General features: G+C 43.8%; 1 protein-coding gene across 1 annotated transcript in view; it reads right to left on the bottom strand.

The window, feature by feature from the left end:
- XXYLT1 (xyloside xylosyltransferase 1) overlaps nt 1-25,504 on the bottom strand; it is a 195,687-nt gene that overhangs the window by 67,248 nt on the left and 102,935 nt on the right. The window contains exon 3 of the mRNA XM_007517449.3: nt 8,945-9,077. Within this exon, the coding sequence (XP_007517511.1) occupies nt 8,945-9,077 (133 nt within the window). The remainder of the gene's footprint in view (nt 1-8,944; nt 9,078-25,504) is intronic.

The raw sequence follows: 25,504 nt of genomic DNA, 5'->3' as shown, positions 1-25,504 counted from the left end.
GAAAGCTCAGCTACAAGCCTAGTGGACAATGGATCTGAATTTAAACCAGCCATAAAGCCTTGCAGACATGCCTGTTACTTTAACAACCTAACATAAGATGATCTGGGGAGAGATGGAAAGGCTGGCTGTTGAGATATTATAGCTAAGTCTGTTTTTCTCCTTTAGAAAAGCTGGTTTTAGACTGAGGAACTTGGAGACAAAATGGCACTGTGAGTTCAACAACCATCCTCAAATCCAAACTCAATAATAAAATACGACATTTTCTTAATCATAAATTGACAGCTGGAGACAACATGGCATGCTGTCTGGCAATTATATCAAAACAGTGGAAGGGGTTAGTGGGGAGAAATGAAACATGGTGGGTTAAGGGATAACAATTATTGAGCTCCATGAGTATTCTAATCTTGAAACACCCATACACTTATGCTAGAAATGTTCCACGGTAAATTGTAAAAACAAATTCTACCGGGAGACTAGCAATGTTTAATAAAGAATATACTGAGTTAAATACAAGACATACTGTTTAGAAAACAACAACAAAAAGACCAGAAAGACAGTATAATGGTTATGCAAAACGACTTTTATGGATGAGGTTCCAAGGTCCCAGGTTCAGTCTCTGTCACCACCAGAGATGGGCAGAGCTCTGGTGAAAGAAAAAAAAAAGTGCCACCAGTATATATAAAACATAAGTCTATTTACATATTCACATACACACAAGTTGGTAAATTTATAGAAAATTTCTGGAAGACAATGCAGTATTTTTTAAATAAAACTGTATTACTTTTTAATAATTTCTCTTACATAAATTTATTTTTCAAAGATTTGTTGGTTTATTAGTGAGAGAGAAAGAGAGAGAGAGAGAGAGAGAGAGAGAGAGAATGAACCAGAACATCTGGCATTTACAGTTCTGGAGACTGAACCTGGAACCTTAGGCTTGCAAATCTGAGGTCTCTATTCCTATGCCACCACCTCAGCCACTAATTAACTTTTTTTTGAGGGGCACAGCATGGGTAAAGGATCTAACAGGGTTCAAAATGACATAAAAATCTCATGGACTAGAAATTATGTTGGTGATCTGGATTGGAATCCTGGGCTGGATTACAGAATAGGCAGAGAGGTCAGAGGTGACAGGGATGCAAATAGGCCATGAAGGCCTGGAGAGACCTTCAAGTTCCCAAGGAGAAAGAGGAGTAGGGTGTCTGCACAGGCATTGCTCAGCCTCAGCACCCCCTTCCTCCTCTGCAGTGCCCAGAAGGCAGCCTTCTAGTGCGTACCTGTCACCCTTGAATGCTGGTACCAAAAGGAGGCATGCTATATCCCTCCATACAGCAGAGGAATTTTCTCCCTGGAATGCCACTAGTGCCTATTTTGCAAAAAACCTTATTATATTGGCTAGAGTAGATAGTGAAAATATGAAAACTGGCCTATGTAGATACTAAACCTGTGATAATGGTTTCTTCGGAGGAGGAGAGGTACAGGACACCACCAGACTGCTGCAAAGAGGTCCGGAAATAAAGCAGCAGCCAGCTATTTTGTTTGTTTTTTTTATTTTTTATATTTATTTATTCCCTTTTGTTGCCCTTGTTTTTTATTGTTATAGTTATTATTGATGTCGTTGTTGTTGGCTAGGACTGAGAGAAATGAAGAGAGAAGCAGAAGACAGAGAGGGGAGAGAGAAAGATAAACACCTGTTCTATCTTTCTTGCTTCACCGCTTGTGAAGCGACTCCCTTACAGGTGGAAAGCCGGGGGCTCGAACCGGGATCCTTACGCCAGTCCCTGAGCTTTGTGCCTCATGCGCTTAACCCGCTGCGCAACCGCCCAACTCCCTTTTGTTTGTTTTTTGTTTTTCACAGGTGTTCCATGGATGTGCAGAAGGGCCTATATACAGACAAAGAATTCTTGAAAACTAGTAAAGGGTTCAGATGCTGACAAGCCAAAACAAAAGAGCACTAATTAAGTTATCAGTGGCCCCAACCTTGGGCAAACAGAAAAGGAAATTCACTGGTGAAGAGGTCAAGAGCCTGGATTCCCAGAACTACTAAGTGGCCACGCTGGGACTGGAAAAAGTTGCCAGCACCACCACACGGTGCTGCTCCATGTACAATTACAGCAACCTCCATATTGATTAACCCCCCCCCCCCCAAGCAGCCCCATTGCACAGTGTCACTCAGGGCTGGCACCTCCCCTTTTCAGCTAAAGAAACTGAAGTGCAGTGACATCACAGGACACAGCCAAGGTCACACATCTACTAGGGGGCAGAGCCAGCTTCAGTCCAGTCTCCTGTTAGAACCAGAAGGCTGAGTCCTCCCTTAGCCCCCAACTCCCCAGAGAGAATTTGCCAGTCCCAGCAGTGGGATAAGACAGAGAAGTTGGCCCTCTCCATCCCACAAGTGCTGTTGGTTGGTATAATGTCCCACGGGATTTAAAAAAAAAAGTGGCAGAGTGGACACCATCCAGCTACTTAGCACAAAAGCAAATTCCTGCCCAGTGTCCTCTATCAGCAGCTGACAGGATTCGCCTGCTGCTTCCACCTCATGGTGGGTCTGGGACCATACCAGCACACAGCAGGCCTGTGGAGACAGTGGAGAAAGAACCGGAAGTGGGAGGGCCCCACCAACAAAACTCCCATTCAGAGGCTCCTCAGGTGGCCAGCTCTGGAAACCAGTGACCATAACCAGGGCCTAAGGCCCCAGCCACTCAATACAAAAGCCCCCCCCACCCCCCCACCCCCGCCCCTCCTGCCCTACCCCTTCTAGCTCAGCCATGGCAGCCCTAAAACCCCAGGCCACAGACCTACAGAGTGGTGAATTTAGGCTTCCAGCCTCACAGAGACTCTAAGGACTGTGTCCCCACCCTCTCACCCCTTTCCCCTTAGCTCCAGTTCCAGTTCCTTTCTCAAGGATCCAAAGAGAAGTTAGATAAATAGAAGTCTGCTAAATAGGAAAGGTTTTTAGTCCTGGGAGAGAGAGAGGTAGCTTTGTCATATTTAACAAAGTACATGAAAGAAAACAAGGCCACCTAGTTAAATTTAAGATATATGATAAATAAAAAAATAAAGGTTTTGCATAACTATGTCCTGATACAATGGGACATAGAGTCCTAATTTTTTTAAAGCAATTTAATAAATTGGTACACAAAACAATTACTTGTTGTTTGTCTAAAGTCCAATTTAACTAGGTAGCTTGCATTTTAATCCCCCTATACTTTAATCCTGGAGGGGGGCATGGAGTAAATGGGAGGTGTTCAGAAGAACAAATCATCTGGAAAAGGAAAGTACAAGAAAGAGTAGCAAGGATTAAGGGAGGGAGTGAGAGCACACTTGTTAGTAAGAATCCTTTTGACACCAGATACTTTTAGGTGTATTATTTTTTTCTGAGTTTTGCACAATTCTGTATATTCAATATGTTTATTCTGTTAGCAGATGAATAACAGAGTGTCAACTGGACTCCAAAATGTCACATGGGTCATTTGTGAAAGGCTGGACTTTACTCCAAGCTTCTGGGTACAGTCTGAGCGTTATTTTTTTCATGCTTTGTCTGCATATGCATCCTTGTAATCTATGTTGCATGCACATAAGGAGAGGCCACTGGTTTTTCTTATTTTTCAAATGCATCCAAAAGAAGCCAATCTACAACAGAGTCCTGGGCTTAAGAGTATTTACAAAATACAGTCCTCTGTTTACAGAGACCATTGTATTTATAGAGAAAGCACAAGCTCTGTCTCTCCTTTCAGTCACAAATCCCAACTAAACATACCCCCAGCAAGGATGGGTCAGTGGCTCCCCACTTTGACAGAAAGGCAAAGAAAGGGTCCATGGAAAGGAGAACACTTCACTCTTCCCTGCTCTCCAATTTTCACATGAGGAAGGTCAAAGGAAGGTCACTCTATAGGAGCTTAGCGGTGACCCCAGAATAACAGGTCTCTCTCTCTCTCTCTCACTATCCTGACATTCCTCAATCCAGACATCATTTCCCAGAAAACACAGGCAGTCTGGTGTGCATTTAAAAAGGGGGAAAAATGTGAAAACAAAAAAGCAATGTATCAAATGGACAGTGAGAAATACTTTCTCTTCCCTAGCCCTCTAGCAGCCTGACATTCACTCTACACAATAGAGGGAAAACAGCCATAAAAATGACTTCACACGTGTCCTTCTGAAATGCAGAAACTGTCAAATAAGCAGCACAGCTGAGAAGATGCAGATTTATTTCTGCCCAGTGAATTTCCAGCTAAAATGTGCCCAGCTCACCCAGAGTAGGTGATGGTGGTGGTGTGTGTATGTGTGGGGGGAGGGGCCTGACTACCAGCTTTTCAGATGCTCTAGGGAGTGGAAATTCTAGATGGGGGGGGGGGGGCTGCACCCCCTGTTCTCCAAATGACTTGCTCCCAGGCACATCTCTGTTTGTACTGGGGAACAGTTCCCCTCCTTCACCACCACCCTCCCCGTACTTGTTCTCTCACTTAACTCCCCGGGAGTAAACAGACATTGCACAAGGTCCCAAGTGGCAGACAAGTAACACTTGATTTTTTTTTTCAATTATTTTTTGTTTGTTTATTTTGGATAGAGACAGAGAGAAAATGAGAGGGCAGAGGGAGGAAGAAAGAGAGATGCCTGCAGCACAGCTTCACCTCTCATGAACCTCCCCCCCACTTACTGGTGAGGAATGGGGGCTTGAACTTGGGTCCCTGTGCACTATAATGTGTATGCTCAACCAAATGCTATCACCCCCTGGCTCCAGTAAAACTTGATTTTTGGAAACTCTAGATTTCCTGTGGAAGATGGAACACACATCCTCCATTCCCTATCTTCCCTATCATGCTCTGACACCTTTCCAGCCCTGGCAGAGATGGCAAGGTGCAGGTTCCTGCAGGGGAGCTGCTTACAGATTTAATTGCTGGAGACCTCTAGAAACATTGCAGCTAGGGTGGGGAAGATAGCATCATGGTTATGGAAAGAGATCCTCATGCCTGAGACTCCAAAGCCCCAGATTCAATTCCCCCGTCCATGATCATAAGTAAGAGCTGAGCAGTGCTCTGGAGGGGGGGGGGAGGAGACAAAAGGAGAGGAGAGGAGAGGAGGGGAGGGGAGGGGAGGGAAGGGGAGAGGGGAAGGGAGGGAAGGGGAGAGGGGAGGGGAGGGGAGGAGAGGAGAGGAGAGGAGAGGAGAGGAGAGGAGAAGAGAAGAGAAGAGAAGAGAAGAGAAGAGAAGAGAAGAGAAGAGAAGAGAAGAGAAGAGAAGAGAAGAGAAGGGAAGAGACACATTACAGATAGGGAAGGAATGGAAGAAGGGATGGAGCATTTATAGCATATTCCATTTTTGATCTTGAATTTCCAAGGCCTACATCTGGGAACCTGGGCTAGTCACCCTACTGCAGAGTTCTCCTCTTTCTCATTGATAATTAAACACTCTGAAGGTAAGCAAAACTCAGTGCCAAATAGAATTTAAAAGCTTTCAGAGGTGTGGGGGTGTGTGGGTATAGCATAATGGTTGTGCAAAAAGACTCTCACACCTCAAAGTCCCAGGTTCAATTGCCTGTAGCACCATAAGCCAGAGCTGAGCAGTACTCTGGTAAAAAATAATAAATAAATAAATGTTTTCAGAGATTTCTTTTGAGAAGGCCAGGCAACTAAAGGGACTACATTTTTATTGTAGTCCTAGATTTATAGAAAATACAAGTTCGGGGCTGGTGGTGGCGCACCTGGTTGAGTGTACATGTTACAATGCGCAAGGATCCAGGTTCCAGTCCCCAGTCCCCAACTGCAGACGGAAAGCTTCACAAGTGGTGAAGTAATGCTGCAGGTGTCTCTCTGTCTCTCTATCTCTCTATACTCCCCTTCCCTTTTGATTTCTGTCTCTATCCAATAAATAAAGATAATTTAAAATATATATATAAGTTCCACTAGGGAAAGACAGAAACAGGCTGGGGGTATGGACTGACCTGCCAATGCCAAATTCCAATGGAGAAGCCATTACAGAAGCCAGAACTCCTACCTTCTGCACCCCAAAAACAACTCTGATCCATATTCCCAGTGGGGGAGAAGTGATAGGAGGAAAAGGATATGAGGGCTCTGAACTCCTGTTCCATCAGGTAAGAGAAAAAGAGAGAGAGAGGACAAAAAGGGGACAGATATTTGGATGTAGTAACAGAGCTGTGTGTGGCTTGGAGGGGAAGAGAGGACGAGACCTGGAAGGAAAAGGGGACAATTATGTACAAATGTAGACAGGTAGTTGTAGAAATAACAGTGAACCCATATCATCAACCTTAGGAGAACCGTGGTGGTTTGCAATGGAGGGATTTGACATTCAGAACTCTGGGGGTGAGAATGGTATGGAATTATACCCCTGTTGACATGTAATTTTATAAATCAATACTGAATGGCTAATAAAAAAAAAAAAAGTAAGTTCTGGCCAATACTGTTTAAACTCATGGTGATCTGGTTTTCATTTATACAACATGAAAAGATTCCAAACCAGGGCTTGAAGACTATACTACTCTGACCGAATTTAAGATGTTAGGCTGGGTTGTTCACTATCCCAGGGGAGAGGGGCTCAGAGAGATAGCTCTGTAGGTAGGGCGCATCCCTTGCCATGCACTCACTACAGGGAGGTGCTCCGGGATGACCTGGGGGGCGGGGGCTATGCTACCAGAGGAGGTTGTGGTGTTATGGTATCACTTCATCTCTCTACTCTCTCTGTCTCTCTGAGTAGGAAATGGTCTGAAGCTATGAAACTGAGCATGCATGAGGTCTCAGTTCTGCAAACAACAATAGCAACTACTGTCTCTAGAATACTGACCCCTATGAGGCAGTGATAAACTCACAAGCCGGCCAGCAACTTTAAGACAAAAGGAAGGAAAGGTGAAGGTCAGAAGAACTGGGCTCACAATTGCTAGAGCTTCAGGAAGGAGGTCTCAGGGTACCCCTGCTTCCATGCTCAGACAGGGACCAAGACCCAGCACAGGTTCTGAGCCGTAACATCACTTAGGACTCCAGTACCTGTCATCACTTCCCTTGGTTAAATCAAGAAGGCCAGGCATATGCTACAGCTTGTATGCAGGTGAGGGAGTGAGGTAGGAGGCAGGTGTTTGTCAGAAGCCCTGGGCTTACCACTTTAGTCACAAGTCTTGCTGGAATTTTATGTGATCTAGGTCTCAGGGAGTAGCCACAAGGAGGTGAGGCTGTCACCTCCCCCATCCCACCCTGCCTTGGGAGAAATGCCAGTTCCTAGTAAACTCTTGCTTGTACCCTGTGATTCTCCAAAGACAGGGCCTAGCTCCAAAAATGTCCCTAGGAATCCAGCTTCAAGGTCTGTGCTGAGAACAAAGATGTGGTCAGTCCAGTGGACAATGATGTCCCAGCTCCAGGTAGCATGGCAGTGGGGTTCTGGGTGAGCTGTGGCTCTACGCACAGGAAGAGCCAGCAACATGGAGCTACTGAGACCCAGAGTCCTGGACTGCTTTTGTGTTTGCTTTTTATTGGGGGATTAAATGGTTTACAGTCCTGGCTTGGTTTTTAATAGACACCTAGAGGCACATCTTCTTTCCTTTACATTTTTTTCCGATTATAAGAGATGCATTACAAATAAAGGCATACCTAGTCCCCAGGCCAGGAGCAACCCCACCCTCTAAACCCTCCTCTCACACCCCTACCCTGGCCAGGGGTAACCACTATATTGGCTTCTGAAACCATTATTTCCTTAGGTTTCTAATGATTATGACAATTTGCATATCAGTGCATAAAGTTACATCCATTCATTGATGGTGCTGTATGAATCCATCGGGATGAGTTTATCCTTTTAAAAATATTTTATTTATGGGAGTCGGGCGGTAGCACAGTGGGTTAAACACACGTGGTGCAAAGCACAAGGACCAGTGTAAGGATACTGGTTTGAGCCCCCAGCTCCTCACTTGCAGAGGAGTCACTTCACAAGCAGTGAAGCAGGTCTGTAGGTGTCTATCTTTCTCTCCCCCTCTCTGTCTTCCCCTCCTCTCTCCATTTCTCTCTGTCCTATCCAACAACGACAAGGACATCAATAATGACAACAATAACTACAACAATAAAACAACAAGGGCAACAAAAGGAAATGAATATTAAAAAATTAAAATATTTTTATTTATTTATCAAATAGAGACAGAGAAAAATCGAGGGAGAAAGGGGAGGGGGGAGAGAGAGAGAGAGAGGGACCTGCAGTACAGCTTCATAGCTCATGAAGCTTTTCCCCTACAGATAGGGAGCAGGGGTTTGAGCCAAGGCCTTTGTGCATTATACCATATGCACTCTACAGGATGCACCACCGCCTGGAGCCAGATACATCTGTCTTATTGTGTGCAGCGCTGTCTCTGGAAGTCTAAGCTGTTTCTAACTTTAAAGTAAAGTACCAATAATGCTGGACTCATGATCTCCCATTCCTCAAAGACTAGAGTCTCTCCAGGATGCACACTTAACCATGAAACACCACATCAAACAGAATGTGCCTCTTCACTAGGTGAAGCCGACAGGGCTCCAAGTGCTGCTGCCTCTCCCCCCAACACACACAGACACGGCCCACTCTGCTCCACAGAAAAGAGCCCCCCACCATCACCGGAAGGCAATTTCCCACTCTAGTCTGTTACCTCCTCTGCATGACTGAGCCCAAGAGCTCACAATTCTGAATTTAACTGGGACCAAACCACCCAAAAACTGAGCTTTCCACAAGAGAAAGATCACTGACTCTCCAAAATGAACTGGGTAGCACCTCTGATGGTAGAGCACCCCCCCCACACACACACACACAGTGACTCCCAGGCACTAAGGAAGTCTCATGTGTCCTTAACACAGGAAGTACAGGCATACTCTACACCAATGGATGGATTCCCACTTATGGGGGCTGAAGGTGGCAGGAGGCCACCTGGTGAGGTGAAGAGGCATCCTGGAGGTGACCCTCAGCCACCACTGCTGCCACATACCTGTACACTGGCTGCATCTCTCTTGCTATGCCGATGACAGCACCTGGCAGGAAATTATCAAACTCCTCAAACAGTTCCCGGATGTTGGTCTTATACTTGAGGTCTAGGTCCAGCTGAATTATCCGCAGAATCTCTGGGGGAAAGAAAAAGGCAACAATGAGAGATTCTGGGAGGCTCAGCCACTGACAGAAAATGAAGGGGCGAGGGTAGGTTCACCATGGGTGCTGGAGTAGCCTTGCTGTCATAGTGATATACAGAGCTAAGGCCGGAAACAAAAGCTCCTCCTCAGCCAAAAGCCCTTAGTCAGCCAGAAGTCTGCAAAAAGAGTCGCTCCTGCTGCTCTTTCCTTCCAATTGCAAACATACCTTTTGTTTAAAACTAGGTGGTCATCTGCCCCAGTTGAGACCTATTATTCTAATGTGGTTATAAACAGCACAGCACTGCTTTCTCAGTGCAGTGGGTGTGAATGACACACTATCCAGATCCCCTCTTTAACAATGCGTGCAGATCTTGCTGTATGGCACACAGGTGGTTAAATGACCCACAGACAGACAGGGGGAAATCACTACAGTCCTCAATCCTTGTATTTATTTACTTATTTATTTTTATCATTTATAGGAGGAATCAATGGTTTACAGTACAGTTGCTGACACATGGGTAAAAATTCCCATCTAACTATGACAGGTGTCTGCAAAACACTACACACACCCCCACACGGCCTCCATCCTTTTCCACCATCATGAGCCAGGACCCCAGAAACATCTCCCACCCCAACCTCTTCCCCAGAGTCTTTTGCTTTGGTGCAATATACCAAACTCAGTGCAAGTTTGACTTTTTGTTTTCCCCTTCTGTTTTTATTTCATAAATTCCACCTATGAGTGTGATCATCCCATAGTTATCCATCTTTTTTTTGGGGGGGGTTGATCTCACTTATCATGATTCCTTCAAGCTTCAACCCTTCTTAGTTCATTTTGCAAATCTACACACACAGGCAGTTAAGATGCTGACTCAGAGAAATGGCTGAAAGAGTCCAGAACAGTGATGTTTTGAAGTCACCATCTGAAAGACAAGCTGAGCTATAGTGAGTGAAATTGAGTCTGGCGCATAAGAGCTGCTTGCTTCAGCGGCCTGAGTGATTCAGGGGTGAGAAGGGAGGAAGATGGCACTGATTAAGCTCATTTCCTTGTCCTTCACCTCACTCAGACCAGCCTGGCTGGGGCCGACAACAGTCTGACCACAACCCTTCCCACAAGGAGAGACACACAAGTGGCTAAAACAGAGAGAAGGAAAGAGTGCTGACATGAAATGGAAAAAAGGCCATGGTGTGCTCCAAAGGGCTTGGAATATGTGGGGCTAAGTGATGAAGAAGAGTCTCATCAATGGAAGCAGATCTTCTAATAACATTACTTCATGACAACACTAATGAGGGGGGAAAAAATCCTGGTCTACAGTGAATGAAACAACACTGAGAACCTCTTTTCCTTATATGTTGCCTCACTGAAAGTCAGTTTCAAAGAACCTCTAAGCTATGTTAAATGAGGACTTATGGTACTTGGTACTAAGGAGAAGCCTGCTGCAGGAATCAGAGCATAGAAAACACAAGGTTTTTGTTTGTATTTTGTTTATTTGGTGTGGTGGAAAGAACAGAGGGCTTTGTGCATGAGCAATACTCTGAGTATTTCTTTGGCCTAGATTTTTTTTTTCTCTATCTTGAAAGAAAGAAGAGGAGAAAAAAAAGGAGAGATAGAGAGACAGAGAGAGAGGAGTGCGGGAGAGAGACCACTGCCCTACCATCTTAGTAGTGTCTCCCCCCCGCACCCCCTTTTTGGTGCAGAACTCGAATCCAGGACCTCACACAGCAAGGCAGACACTGCATAACCTTAGCTATCTTCCAGCTCCTGGATGCATGTTTTGATAGAAAAAAAAAAAAAAAGATCACTTGCTTCTTACTTTCTTTTATGATGCAGAAACAGGGTGTTAGTTGACATGCAGAAGGCCCAAGTAAACCCCCCCACACCTGCACAAAAGAAACAAAAAGAAAAAAATAGATAAGAATTTCTCCAAAATTGACATACCTGACAGCTAATTTTGGGGAAAGAAAAGATAGCTCTTCATAGTCTCACATTAGCATCAGGCAGCGATGTTAAGAGTCACATTTTGGGAAAAGATTTTATTTATATACTAATAATAGAGGAGAGAGAGAGAGATTGAGAGATTGAACATCACTGTAGCACATGCACTGCTAAGGATTGAACTCTGGATTTCATGTTTGAGAGTTCAAAGCAGTTTTCACTACACCACCTTCAGACCACAAGAACTACATTTTCACACTCCTCAGTTTATTTATTGCTTTCATGATTAACAGGATTACAAGATTATATGAGTACAGAGCATAGCTCCACACCACACCCACCACTAAAGTTCTGTGTCCTCACCCTCCCATTTCTCAACGATAACCAGAATAGTTTTCACAAGTCTAAGAAACAGTTTGCTTGATTCTGGTTTGTTGTTGTTGTTTGTTTGTTTTGTTTTATTTTTAAGTTCATGTGTATCAGATCTCTAGGTTCCACATATGAGTGAAACCATCCGTTAGTTGTCTTTCCTTTCTTATTTCACTAAGCATAATCGCCTCCAAATCTGTCCATTTTGACCCTAATGACACAAAATCATCTTTTGGATTGCAGAGAAGTATTCCATGGAATATATATTCCATAATTTCTTAAGCCAACCATGTGTTGATGGGCATTTAGTCTGCTTCTGCACTTCAGCTATTGTGAATAATGCAACTATGAACACAGGGGTGCTTATGTTCCTTCAAACTAGCTCTTCTCTAAATATACACTTCGAGCTGTGCTCAATTGCAAGGGCAGCAGGAACCTGACTTACAATTCCACAGCTGCACAGGGAGATGAGCTCAGGAGTCAGTCAGCAGTGAACACTATCCAGGTGCCTGCCCAGACTCCTCTGTCCCAGTGAGGCCTGCTCATTCCTGGTGGTTTGGGGGCATTTGTTGCCCCATCCAATTAGCTCACAAGGACCTTGCATCCAGCTGTTGAGATGTACAGATCTTCTCATCTATGTTTAGATTTAAAATGCAAGATCTGGGACTGAAAGAGATAACAGAATGGTTATGCAAATTCATGCCTAAGGCACCAGGTTCAATCCTCTGCATGAACATAAGTCATAGCTGAGCAGTGCTCTGGTAAAAAAAAAAAAAAAAAAGAAAGAAAGAAAGAAAGAGAAAAAGAAAAAGAAAGAAAATTAAAACTATATAAGAGCCAATGTTCGGAGGCTTACCTGTGTCATTATCTCAGAGATGGAAGCTTGGCTGGATGTTAGAAAAGGCCCGTGAGGGCACCAGGCATCCAGGGGGACTCTCTGGAGCTGGGGTTCCTTCTCAGATGAGTTCCACCACCTGGAGCTAGCTTCCCAGAACACCTGGTAGATGACAGAACCTAAGAATGCCTCCAGCATCCCCAGCTCATGGATCATCAGCTGGAGTTCAGAACACTGGCTTCCCTGGAGGACCGGGTTTGGCAAGAGATCAGACAGCTGGCTGAGCTATTTCAGGAAGTGGAAAAATGGCTGCCACCAGACTTCAGAAGGTGATTCAGGCGTCCCGACTGAATCCCACTACCACAAGAGTGATAAATGTTTGAGCACAGGAGTCACTGAAGGATGCCAACCTAAAAGGGGAAAGTTGCCAAGCATCTAGGCAAGTTTTCTGGTCTAACATCAACTCTCAGGGGGTACAGTAAACTGTATGGCACCCAGCTGGGGAGATAGCATAATGATTATATGAGACTTTCATGCCTGCGGCTCCAAAATTCCAGGTTCAACCCCCAGCACCACCATAAGCCTGAATTGAGCATTACTTTGGTCGGTCTCTCTCTCTCCCTCTTCCTCTCCCTTGCCCCTCCTCTCAAAAAAAAAAAAAAGTATGAAACCAACTCCAAAAGGGCCATGTCTGCCCATTTCATCCTCTCAATGCTCCAACTCCCGGCTAATAAAATGGTGCTACTTGACTCTAACAGGTTCAAAAAGAAAAGACGAGATCAAAAAAACTTCTGAAAGTCCATCACCAGCATCGTAATCCCTGCCCGAATAGTCTGAGGAGACTCAAGGTTCGTGAGGCCCACACCTGCTATCAGTATTTGAGTCCAAAGCATCAGCCTGGACTGGGCTGGGCTGTAGGTTTGATTTCTCTCCATCAGCATGGCAGGAGGCCACAAGCAGCCTTAAGACCAGCTGGGAGGTTCCCAATTCCCCAGTGGAAACAGGCTTGGGCAACTCAACTCCTCATCAGCTTCCAGTTAAAGCAGCCACAAGGCATGTCATCTGACCATGGATGGAATTACAATTTGAAGTGCGTAATTAATGATACCCACAAGTCAAACACTGTTGCCTCCCATCTGCTATATCCCCAAACAATTGCTGGTATATTCATCTTAGCACACACAGACAACAAGCAACCAAACAGATGAGATCAGGAAAAAGCAGAGCCACTTACTCTGCAAGTTAGGCCTACCATCTTGGGCAACACACAGGCCTTTCTCTGAGGGACAGATTAACCATGCCAGTGCCTGGTTTGCTTCTTTCTTTCTCTCTCTCTCTCTCTCTCTCTCCCTCCCTCCCTCCTTCCTTTCCTTTCTTTCTTTTAAAATGTATTTTATTTATCCATTAATTTGATAGAGACAAAGAGAAATTAAAAGGGGAGAGATAGAGAAGGAAAGAGAGAGATACTGCAGCACTGCTTTATCACTCGTGAAGTTTCCCCCTTGCAGGTGGGGACCCGAGGGCTTGAACCCAGGTCCTTGAGCACTGTAACATGCACTCTACCAGGTGCACCACCAACCAGCCCCTCAATTTCTTTTTTCTAAAGAGCTTCAGTGCCTCCCAGAGATAAGTATGTGTAACACAACCCTACTAACTGGCAAGAAGGGCCAGGGAGAAAGGGAAATTATGACAGCTCCAAGCTATGTGAGGCTGAAGGCTGGAAGCAGCTGCTTGGAAAGGGAGCGTGATTTCCCATTCTCCACTTGGCAATACTGCAGTAACTTGCCACCTGCTTTATACTCCCTGGCCTTTTTAACTGCTATTCAGCAGCACCTCTGGCCAGCAGGAGCCAAGCGCAACTGACAGGGGTGGAAGCTTCCTTGAACAGGAGCAGCTCATTGCCCAGGGAGAGCTGTTTTGAGGCTGGAGAGGCAGAGTCCCAGCATGCCACACCAGACCGGCCTCTCCCACTGGAGCAGACCATGGCAGAGGGCCATCAGCACGATGGATGGACAGACCCAAGCTATGTCTCTAAGAGCCTCTGTGGTTGCAAATGGTGGGGTTGTTCTCATATCCAACATGGAACTTGGGTGGCTTCCCAGATGGCCTTTTCCTCGCCCCACAAAGCTGTGGTCCACTCCCATCTTTCTGAAGGCCAGCTGGCCAGCTGGCTCACTCTGGGAATAGCTGCTACAAAGGAACACAGTGGAACACGCCAAGGGTCCAAGGCCTTGGGCATAGCTTCCTGGAGCTCCTCCAGTCTAGTCAGCCAAATGTTCCCTCTGTGAACACGGGGAGTGGGGTGGGGGGAGTGTGTCTATAATTCCCTAATCTATGTGGTTGAATGCTAGCGGCTGCGTGTTAACTGACTCAGCATGAGCTTCCACTGTACTTTTGCCAGGTGGATATTTTTATCCCCCAACTCCCACATCTATAAATGAGGATCCCAAGGCTCAGAGGGTTTTATTACTACAGGGCTGGGTAGTGGTGCATGTGGTTAAACATATATGGTACTAAGCACAAGGACTCATGCAAGGATCTGGGTTTAAGCCCCTGGCTCCCCATCTGCAGAGTGGAAGCTTCACAAGCAGTGATACCAATTTGCAGGTGTCTGTCTTTTTCTCTCCTTTCTTCTCTTAATTTCTCTCTGTTGTTATCTAGTAAAATGGGGGGGAAATGGCTGCCAGGAGCAGTGGATTTGTAGTGCCAGCATAGAGTCCCAGCAATAACTCTGGAGGCGAGAGAGAGAGTGTTTTATTACTTGTCCAAGATTACCTAGCAACATCAGAAACAAGCACTGTCATACATTTGCCTAACTTGACAGTTTGATCTCCACAATCGTGATTCGGATGTTTCTGGTGTGCCCACAGACATTTCTCAAGTTCAAGATTCTGACTTAAAAGAAAAAAAAAAAACTCTGACTTTATCAGGGGAGGGGATAGGATACGAAGTTCTGGTGGTGAGAATTGTGTGGAATTATACCCCTTTTATCCTATGGTCCTGTCAGTGTTTCCATTTTATAAACAAAAATTTAAAAAAAAAAAACAAAATAAACCCCAAACTTTGACCTTTTTATTCTCCCCCCCCAAAGTCAGGGCCTCACATATGCACATTTTCACTGCTCTGGGACAGGTTTTTTGCTCATGGGACAGGGGGTAAGGTGAGAGACCAAGGCATTAGAGCTTCCTCCAGTGCTGTGTTACCTCCCATGTGGTACTAGCACCTAGACCTGAGCTAAGTACATGGCAAGGCATATAGCCTACCCAGTGGACTATCTCTCTCCAGCTGCTCTGCCCCCCCAAAAAAAACCATTAACTTTAAAAACAAAATAAATGCTAGGACAGCCAGGATAACAATAGCAGACAGCTCCAGAGATCATCTGTGTTCAGTGACTGGATCTTCCATGGGCAGAGAGGAGATGCCCTACCTCTCAACTCTCCTCTCCTTGAGATCCCTATCCCAAAGGGCTTGAAGACAAGAAGGATTCTCTTTCTGTGGGTAGAGATGAAGGGTGAAGTTTCTGGTCAGTATGTCCATTCATGTTCCAGTACCAAGCAGTTTTGATGACAATGGCACTATAATACAATTTGAGATCTGGGAGTGTGATGCCTCCAGTTCTGTTCTTTTTTCTCAAGATAGTTTTGGCAATTCTAGGTCTTTTCTAGTTCCAGATAAACATTTGTAGCATTTTTTCTATTCTCCTAAAAAATGTGCTTGGGATCTTGATGGGGATAGCATTAAATTTGTAGATGGCTCGGGGTAGTATATTCATTTTGATGATATTAATTCTTCCAACCCATGAACATGGAATATCTTTCCACTTCTTTGTGTCTTTTTCAATTTCTTTGAGTAGTGACTCATAATTTTCAGTATACAAGTCTTTCACTACTTTGGTTAGATTTACTCCTAGATATGTTATTGTTTTGTTGCTATAGTAAAAGGAATTGATTTCTGGATTTCAACTTCTTCTAACTTAATGCTTGCATAGAGGAATGCCACTGACTTTTGAATATTAATTTTATAGCCTGACACCTTACTGTATTGCCTGATGATTTCCAAAAGCCTCTTGCTGGATTCCTTAGGGTTTTCCATGTATACTATCATGTCATCTGCAAATAAGGAGAGTTTGACTTCTTCTCTTCCAATCTGTATCCCTTTAATTCCTTGCTCCTGCCTGATTGCTATGGCAAGAACTTCCAACACTATGTTAAATAGTAATGGTGATAGTGGGCAGCCCTGTCTAGTACCTGATCTGAGTGGAAATGCTTCCAGTTTTTCACCATTGAGTATGATGTTGGCTGTAGGTTTGCTATATATAGACTCCACTATCTTCAGGAATTTTCCATCTATTCCCATTTTTTTGTAGTATTTTGATCATAAAGGGATGTTGTATTTTGTCAAAGGCTTTCTCTGCATCTATTGATATGACCATGTGGTTTTTGGTCTTGCTTTTGTTGATGTGGTGGATCACATTGATTGATTTACATATATTAAACCAACCTTGCATGCCTGGGATAAACCCCACTTGGTCATGATGAACAAACAATCTTTTTTATATACTACTGTATCCGGTTGGCTAGAATTTTGTTCAATATTTTCACATCTATGTTCATCAGAGATATTGGTCTGTAGTTTTCTTTTTTGGTTGTGTCCCTGTCTGCTTTTGGTATCAGAGTGATGTTGGCTTCATAGAAGCTGGCAGGGAGTATTCCAGTGTCTTCAATCTTCTGGAAGACTTTTAAAAGTAGAGGTATTAGTTCTTCTTTGAAGGTTTTGTAGAATTCATTTGTAAAACCATCTGGTCCAGGACTTTTATTTTTGGGGAGATTTTTGATTAACTGTTACAATTTCATTAGCTGTGATGGGCCTGTTCATGTTATCCACTTCCTCTTTACTTAGTTTTGGAAGTTGGTAGGTATCTAGGAAATCGTCCATTTCTTCCAGGTTCTCTAGCTTGGTGGCATATAGTTGTTCATAGAAGCCTCGCATGATATGTTGAATTTCTGCGGTGTCTGTTGTGATATCTCCTCTTTCATTTACTATCCAATTTATTTGGGTCTTCTCCCTTTTTTGTTTTGTGAGTCTGGCTAAAGGTTTGTTGATTTTGTTTACTCTTTTGAAGAACCAACATTTACTTTCGTTGATCTTTTGTATGGTTTTCTTGTTCTCAATGTTATTTATTTCTGCCCTAACCTTAGTGATTTCTGTCCTTCTGGTTGCTTTAGGGTTCCTTTGTTCTTCTTCTTCTAGGTCTTTAAGATGTGCAATCAGGCTGTTTATTTGTGGTTTTTCTTGTTTACTACTGTGTGCTTGTATAGCTATGAACTTCCCTCTTAGTACTGCCTTAGCTGTGTCCCAAATATTTTGATAGCTTGTGTCTTCATTTTAATTGAACTCTCGAAACATTTTGATTTCTTCCTTGATTTCCTCTTTGACCCAGAAGTTATTAAGAAGTGTACTGTTGAGCTTCCACATTTTGGCACTGTTACTAATCTTTTGTTGATTGTTAAGTGTTAGTTTCATTCCACTGTGGTCTGAGAAGATGCTTGGGATGATTTCAATGCTCTTGAATTGGCTGATGCTGTCTTTGTGGCCTAACGTATGGTCTATCCTTGAGAATGATCCATGTGGGTTTGAGTAAAATGTGTATTCCAGTTTCTTGGGATGAATGACTCTGAAAATGTCCAATAGTTCTAGTTTATCTATCTTTTCATTTAGCTCTCTTATGTCTTTATTGATTTTCTGCCTGGATGATCTGTCAAGTTGAGACAGTCGGGTGTTGAAGTCCCCTACTATGATTGTGTTACTGTTAATATATTGCTGTAGCTCTTTCAGTAGAAGTTTGATGTATTTAGATGGCTTCTCATTGGGTGCATAGATGTTAATAATTGTTAAGTCCTCTTGATTGACTGATCCTCTGAGCATTAAGTAGTGTCCATTCCTATCCTTTTTAATCTTATCTATTTTAAAGTCTATCATGTCAGATATGAGAATAGCTGTTCCTGCCCTTTTTTGTGGGCCATTGGCTTGTATGATAGTTTCCCATCCTTTCACTTTAAGTCTGTGTTTGTCTTGTTGAGTTAGGTGGGTTTCCTGTAGACAGCATATTGTTGGGTTGTATTTTCTGATCCATCTTCCTACTCTGTGTCTTTTAATAGGTGAATTCAGGCCATTGACATTTATTGATATCAAAGACTGAAGATATTTTAACGCCATTCTTGTAGAGTTTTAGAGTGTTTTGATATATGTCCTATTTATGGTGGTCTGATTGTTTATAGGAGACCTTTCAGAACTTCTTTCAGGGCAGGCTTGGTGATGGTTGATACCTTCAACTGTTGCTTGTCTGAGAAGGTTTTGATGCCTCCATCTAGTCTGAATGACAGTCTAGCAGGATACAATAGTCTTGGCTGAAAGCCTTTCTCATTGAGCACTCGATAGATATCTTGCCATTCTCTTCTGGCCTGTAGTGTTTGTGTGGAGAAGTCTGCTGCTAATCTTACGGTTTTCCTTTGTAGGTGACTGTTTTTCTCTTGCAGCCTTCAGGATCCTTTCTTTATCCTTATTCCTTTCCATTCTAAGTATGATATGTCTTGGTGTCTTTAGGTCTGGGTTAATTCTGTTTGGGACCCTCTGGGCTTCTTGAATCTTTATGTCTTTGACGTTGTCTAGACTAGAGAAGTTTTCAGCTATTATGGCCTGGAAAATGTTTTCTTCCTCTCCTTCTCTTTCTTCCTCTGGTATGCCAATAATGCATATATTGTTTATTTTGAAGTCATCCCATAGGACTCTGTTGTTGTTTTCAGCATCTCTTAATCTCTTTTTGAGATCTCTTACTTCTTTTTTAGTTGTCTCGAATTCATACTAGGTCTTGCTAATTCTGTCTTCAGCCTCATTGATTCTATTCTCTCTGTCCTCTACTGTTTTCTGGAATTCATCTATTTTGTTGCCCTGTTCTGATACTGTTTTAGCTTGTTCAACTAGTTGCATTCTTAGCTCCGCGATTTCAGCTTTCAGCTCTCTAATAACCATGAGATAATTAGTATTTTCTTCCATAGTGTCATTTGTTGTTCCTGTATTTCTGATTACAATTTCTTCAAATTCTTTACTCACTCCTGTGATTATTTCCTTAGCTAATGTTTGGATGTTGAATTTTTTATTTTGTGCTTCACCCTCTGGGGGACTTTTAGCTGGACTCTTGTCCTGGTTCAATTCTCCAATATTTCTTCTTGTTGTTTTAACCATTTTATATATTATGTTATGAGTTCCCTTTCTCAGTACTTTTCAAATTACTGATCACTATTGCCTGGATTTACTTGTGTCTAAGTAAGTTAATTAAAGGGTTCACAGTGGTGGAAGTTAACAGTTGTTTCAATAGTATTTTAATCCCTGAGTTGGAGCTCAGTGGTTTAAAAGCCTCTTGTTTTTTCTTCCCTGTAGGCCTTGGGAGCCTGAGGGCTTTTAAACTATCAATAGGCTTCTTAGCTTAATCACTGACTCCTGACCAAGAGATAAAGCAGGGTGTGGCAGAGATAATCCAGTGGTTATGCAAAGAGACTTTCATAGCCCCTCAGCTATGCCATGGAGGTATAGGTCTTCTCCTGAGTTTCCTGGTTAGATCTCTGTCCCCTGGTGTCCCTCCCTGTCACTGCTCCAGATTCTGAGGGCAGTAGCAATGTAGACTCAGAGTTGCACTTGGTGAGTCTCTGGGGAGTCCTCTCCTCCCTTCAGCTGTCCCCTTGTTGGTGGAGCAGACTGGAGGTGGTGTCTCAACTGATAAACTGCTGGACTGTTAGCAGTCACTTAATCTCTCCTTATGCTCCTCTCTCCTCTCTGTCACCAGCCACATGTGTTTGTACTCACCAGTGATTTAGTGAGTTCCTGTGGTCACTCTAGTCATGTCTTGTTTTGGTCCACGGTGGTCTCCTTTGGTATTCCTAGTTGATCCGGGAAAGGAGAGGAGAGGAGAGAAAGCGATCTGCGGCTGCTCGTAGCTCATCCTCCTGGTGTTAATATTTCTATCTGACCTATGGTGAGGTTATCAGGTTATCCTTGATGATCAGGATCACACAGCAGCTAAGATGCAGAGCTGGAGTTCACACTCCAATGTGTTGGGCTCAGGAGCTCCATGCTCCTCGTTCTTCATCCCCAAACCTCCCTGCCTTCAGGGACCAGGAAGGACCAGACATAACCAGCACTCTGTTCTCAGGTGGTCAGCAGCCAGAAAGACCCTAACTCTCTCTTGTCCACTAATCGGTGTTCTCCACATGAGCAGTCCATGCCACTTCCAAGGGAGAAGGGGAGGGGAAAAGGAAATAGAGCTCATAGCAATGATTTACACAGCCTGCTCCCAGCTCTGGCAAAAAGGCTTGGGGGCTGAGAGACTGAAATTAATGACCATAGTCAGTTTTAGGTTTAGCTGTAAAACAAACTCTTCCTTCTAGACATATGAGTCCCCCCACCATATGAATCACAGGATAGTGTCAGCTGTAGCTCAATCATAATACTTTGTAACAGTCAACTTCTTTCTGGTGGACAAACAAAAGGAATGACTAGGAAAAGACAATTTAGCATGAGTCCCCTTCCTCACCATTAATGCCTTGTGAGACTGGGTATAAATCACAGCCTTTGGACGAGGGCAGGATTGATTTCCAATTTGGATGGAGAAGCTTCAGGGATGGATAACAGTCAAGCAACACTTACAACACCTGGTCTCAATTTTCCTTTCACTTCAATTGCCCAGATGAAACTATAGCTCATACATTTCTTTATGAAGTTCGATATACCAAGGAAGTTAAATTTTAGATTTGAAAAGAGGAAGCCCCCTTATTTTTCTGTCATCACCTGGGCTTCACTATTCTAAACTGAATTTTTCAACAGAGAAAGAGAGAAGTAGAGAGGGATAGACATCACAGCACCAAAGCTTCCACCATTGTGCTAGGAGCTGGGCTTTGAACCTGGGTCAAAGCCCAGCTCCTTTTGCATGCAAAAAGTCTACTATCCAGATGAGCTGTCTTGCCAGCCTGAACATTCCTCTTTCTTTGGTGTGTGTGTGATATAGATGTGCCTGGTCACTGTAAGTCCTCACCACATCTTGACGTTCCCTTGTGTCTGCTATGGACTTCCACTTTTGTCTCCAAGTCTAAACTCTCCTGCAGATATGAGGTAAAGTCACACTTTGACTCACTTCACAGGCACTGAACTGTGCTTTTCACGATCAGGCTTTTCTCAAAGACCCCTGGGGCCAGAGCTGTGAAAAGCAAGCCCTCTCTGTGCAGAATTAATAAGTGTTTTCTGGAAATAAGGATACACTTATTACTGGTCGTCTCCAGTGGTCAACGTTTCACATCCGTTATTTTGAGATTCTTTATCGGGATGAGGAGGCCACATGTGGAGTGTTTACCTGGGGCTTGAACCTGTGTCACAGGCATGGTAAAGCAGGTGCCCTCATGGGTGAGCTAGCTTGCCAACCCACTGGTTCTTCTTATCTAATAAACTATTATTATACTGATTGCCACGCTAAGGTGACTTTCTAATGTCTTCATTCATTACCTTCCTCAGCATAATTTATTCTGTTTTTTTTTAAGCTTTCTGTCATCTCTCTTTATTTCTCTCTCCTTTTCTGTAGCCTCTGTATCTCTCTGTCTCTAAATCTCACCTCTGTTAAAGAAAAAAAAGGGGGGAGTAAGGTTAAGGATAAGAAAAAAATGGCCACTGGGAGTGGTGGAACCATCCTGGTGGTGGAAAAGAAAAAGCAAAGCAAAGAGAAAACAATTCAGCAGCACTATGTGAGAGAGCTCTTGATGAGTTTTATAAAAATAAACAAAAACCAAGAGGGTCAGGAGATATTTCACCTGGTAGGACACATACTTTACCATGTTTAAGGACCCAGGTTTGAGTCTCCTACTCACAACATGGGAACACCATGCACAAGGGAAGTTTTAACAATGGTAGAGCAGTGCTATGGTATCTCTTCTGTATCTCTTTCTGTCCCTTTCCCGATCTGTTTCTACCTTTGATTTTTTTTTTTTTTTAAAGTTCCTAATGTAGTGGAATGTCACAGGTTTGAAGTCTTGGGGGAAAAAATTGCAGCAGCAAGTAAGATTTATTTATTTATTTGTTTGTTTGTTTATTTTTGTGATATTTTTGCCAAGACTTCAGAAATATGATATTCCACTACACCAGGGATTTTTTCCCCCCATGTAGGATTTTGGGCCAGGCAGTAGTGCATCTGATTGACTTGGTTAAGCACACACGTTATCATGTGCAAGGACCCAGGTTCAAGGCCCTGACCCCCACTTTCAAGGATTCCCTGTCCTCTCCCTCTACCCTCCCAATTTTTCTCTGTTCTATAAAATAAAGGAAGAAAAGGGGGGGAGAAAGAAAGAAAGAAAGATAAAGAAAGAGAGAAAGAGGAAGAAGGAAAGAAAGAAGGAAGGAAGGAAGGAAGGAAGGACACTGAGCACCAACAATATTCTTGGTGGTAATTTAAAAATAAATGCAGGGAGTCGGGCTGTAGCGCAGCGGGTTAAGCGCAGGTGGCGCAAAGCACAAGGACCAGCATAAGGATCACGGTTCAAACCCCGGCTCCCCACCTGCAGGGGAGTCGCTTCACAGGCGGTGAAGCAGGTCTGCAGGTGTCTATCTTTCTCTCCTCCTCTGTGTCTTCCCCTCCTCTCTCCGTTTCTCTCTGTCCTATCCAACAACGACGACAACAACAATAATAACTACAACAATAAAACAACAAGGGCAACAAAAGGGAATAAATAAATAAAATTAAATTAAATTTAAAAAAAGGAAAAAAATGCATATGGTAGGATTTTCATTATATATTTTCTGTTGCTACTCTCACTGCTGTCTGTCTTTTCTCATTACCATTCATTGTGCTGATTAAGGATTATCATGTGGAAACTAGCATTTACTATCTACTATGTGTCAGGCACTGGAATACTTTTAAATCTCATGATTCCCATTTAACAAACACAGAAAACTCTGGTTCAGAGTAGTCAGTTCACTTGCCTGAGATCACACAGCTGGTGAGTGAGAGCAGGAATGGACTGGACCTCAAGTCCTAGTTCTTTTACCTTAAGTGCTCCCAGAAGTTTACCCTGAAATTCACACACCACCTGTGCTAGTTCCATGCTGCTGTGTAACAAATCATCCCAAAGTTGAGTAGTTTAAAACAAAGTAGGACTAGTGGGTTGGGTGGTGGCACATCCAGTTAAATGCACACATCACTGTGCACAAGGACCTGGGTTCAAGCCCCTGCTCCTCACCTGTATGGGGGTAGGATACATCACAAGCAGTGAGACAGGTTTGCAGGTATCTCTCATCTCTCCCTCTCTATCTTCCCCTCCCTTTTCTCAGTTTCTCTCTATACTAACCAATAAAATAAGAGGGGAAGGGAGGGAGGAAGGAAGGAAGAAAAGAAAGGAGCAAAAGTGGCCACCAGGAGCAGTGGACTCATAGTGCTGGCACTGAGCCCCAGCAATAATCCTCATGGCAATAAACAAACAAATAAACAAACAAACAAGAAAGGACTATCCCTCACAGTTCTGTGGGTCCAGTGGGCTTAGCCAGGTGGTTCTCAAATGGGATGTTTTGCTTGGGTACTGGGAAATAAAAGCTGAGGCTATGTGTGGCTAGTCTGGGCGTACATGTGACACACAGGCTCGCAGTTGATGCTGGCTGGCAAAACGTTCCTCTGAGGCATCAAGGAGGAAGCTCTCATGTGGTGCCTCTTCTCTACTTGCCCAACAGGGCAGCTGAATTCCAAAAGGGAGCTTGTCAACAACAAGTGTTCCAAGAGACCATTTGGAACCGCATCACATCCTCAGTGATGAGCCTCAGAAGTTATGCTATATACATCCACTAGTCTCCTATCTGTCAAAAACAAGCCACAAAACTGCTCAAACTCAAGATGAGCAGACAATACAAGTTTGTGGCTGCTCTGAGGCACGGTTCATTACAGATCTTGAGGCCACACACCTGCAGCCCAAGATGTCACCCCAAAGTCAACTCACAGCTGACTTTCTTTAATTTAATTTAATTTATGATTGGTTAGAGACAGAAAGAAATTGAGAGAGTAGGCGGAGAAAGAGAGGGGAGAGAGACAGAGAGACACCTGCAGCTCTACTTCACCACTAGTGAAGCTTTCCCCATGCAGGTGCTTGAACGTAGGTCCCTACGCGCTGTTCTGTGTGCGCTTAACCAGGTGAGCCACCATCTGGCACCCCACAGTTGACTTTCAAGGTCTTTGTACACTGTTCTAATCTTTGTGAAACAGTGTAATCACAGAAGTAAATGTTTTAAAATTTATAAAATTGTGGCATAGTATACAATTATATTGGATGCATAATTCATGTGTCTATATAGATACCAAGAACTAGAATAAAATGTAAACTTTTAGAAAACTTTATTATTGTTGTCATTGCTGTTGGAGAGGACAGAGAGAAATTGAGAGAGGAAGGGAAGACAGAGAGGAGGAGAGAAAGATAGACACCTGCAGACCTGCTTCACGGCTTGTGAAGTGACTCCCCTGCAGGTGGGGAGCCGGGGGCTTGAAGCAGGATCCTTACACCCAGTCCTTTTGCTTTGTGCCATGTGCGCTTAACTCACTATGCTACTGCCCAGCGCCCCACAAGAAATTTCATTAATACACCGTTAGTACTTTCTGACTTTGGAACCTATTAAATATTGTGGATTAAAAACTGTAGACCTGGAGGTTAGTTAGTGGTGCACCTGGTTAAGTGCTCACATTAAAAAATGTAGACTGTCCAGCTCCCCATTTGCCTCTGAGGCATGCTGCCATGGGATGGATCTCCAGCAGCATCCCCGACATAGCCCTCCTGTGCCACACTCCACACCTGGTGCCTCTCAAGTGTCACGTGATTCTCACAGCCATCCAGGGTCCCTGCACCTGCCACTCACCTGGGAGAAACACCCCCTCTCGACCTGCTGTCACTGCCCATTGGAAACCTTCCCAGACTTCCCTATGTGCTGTGGCTCCAGCTGTCCATATTTCTCAGCTATCATTTCTCCTGAATTATTTGCCCACAGTTGATTTTGAGATTTGGCTTTTTGTTTTTGTTTTGATGCTTTGTTTGTTTGCCTCTTCACCAGAGTCCTGCTCAACTCAGGCTTCTGGTGGTATCAGGGATTGAACCTGGGACCTCTGGGGCCTCAGGTATGAATTTTCACTTGTTCATAGTAACTGTACGACAGTGTTGGTGCTCCACTTTACAGAGCTGAATCATTCTCCCAGAGTCCACTTTACATCCTCAGATT

The sequence above is a fragment of the Erinaceus europaeus genome, chromosome 9, assembly GCF_950295315.1.
Source record: "Erinaceus europaeus chromosome 9, mEriEur2.1, whole genome shotgun sequence".
In the NCBI taxonomy this organism is placed as follows: Eukaryota; Metazoa; Chordata; class Mammalia; order Eulipotyphla; family Erinaceidae; genus Erinaceus; species Erinaceus europaeus.
Note: the sequence above shows the minus strand (reverse complement) of the source record. Positions and strands in the feature narration are given on the sequence as shown.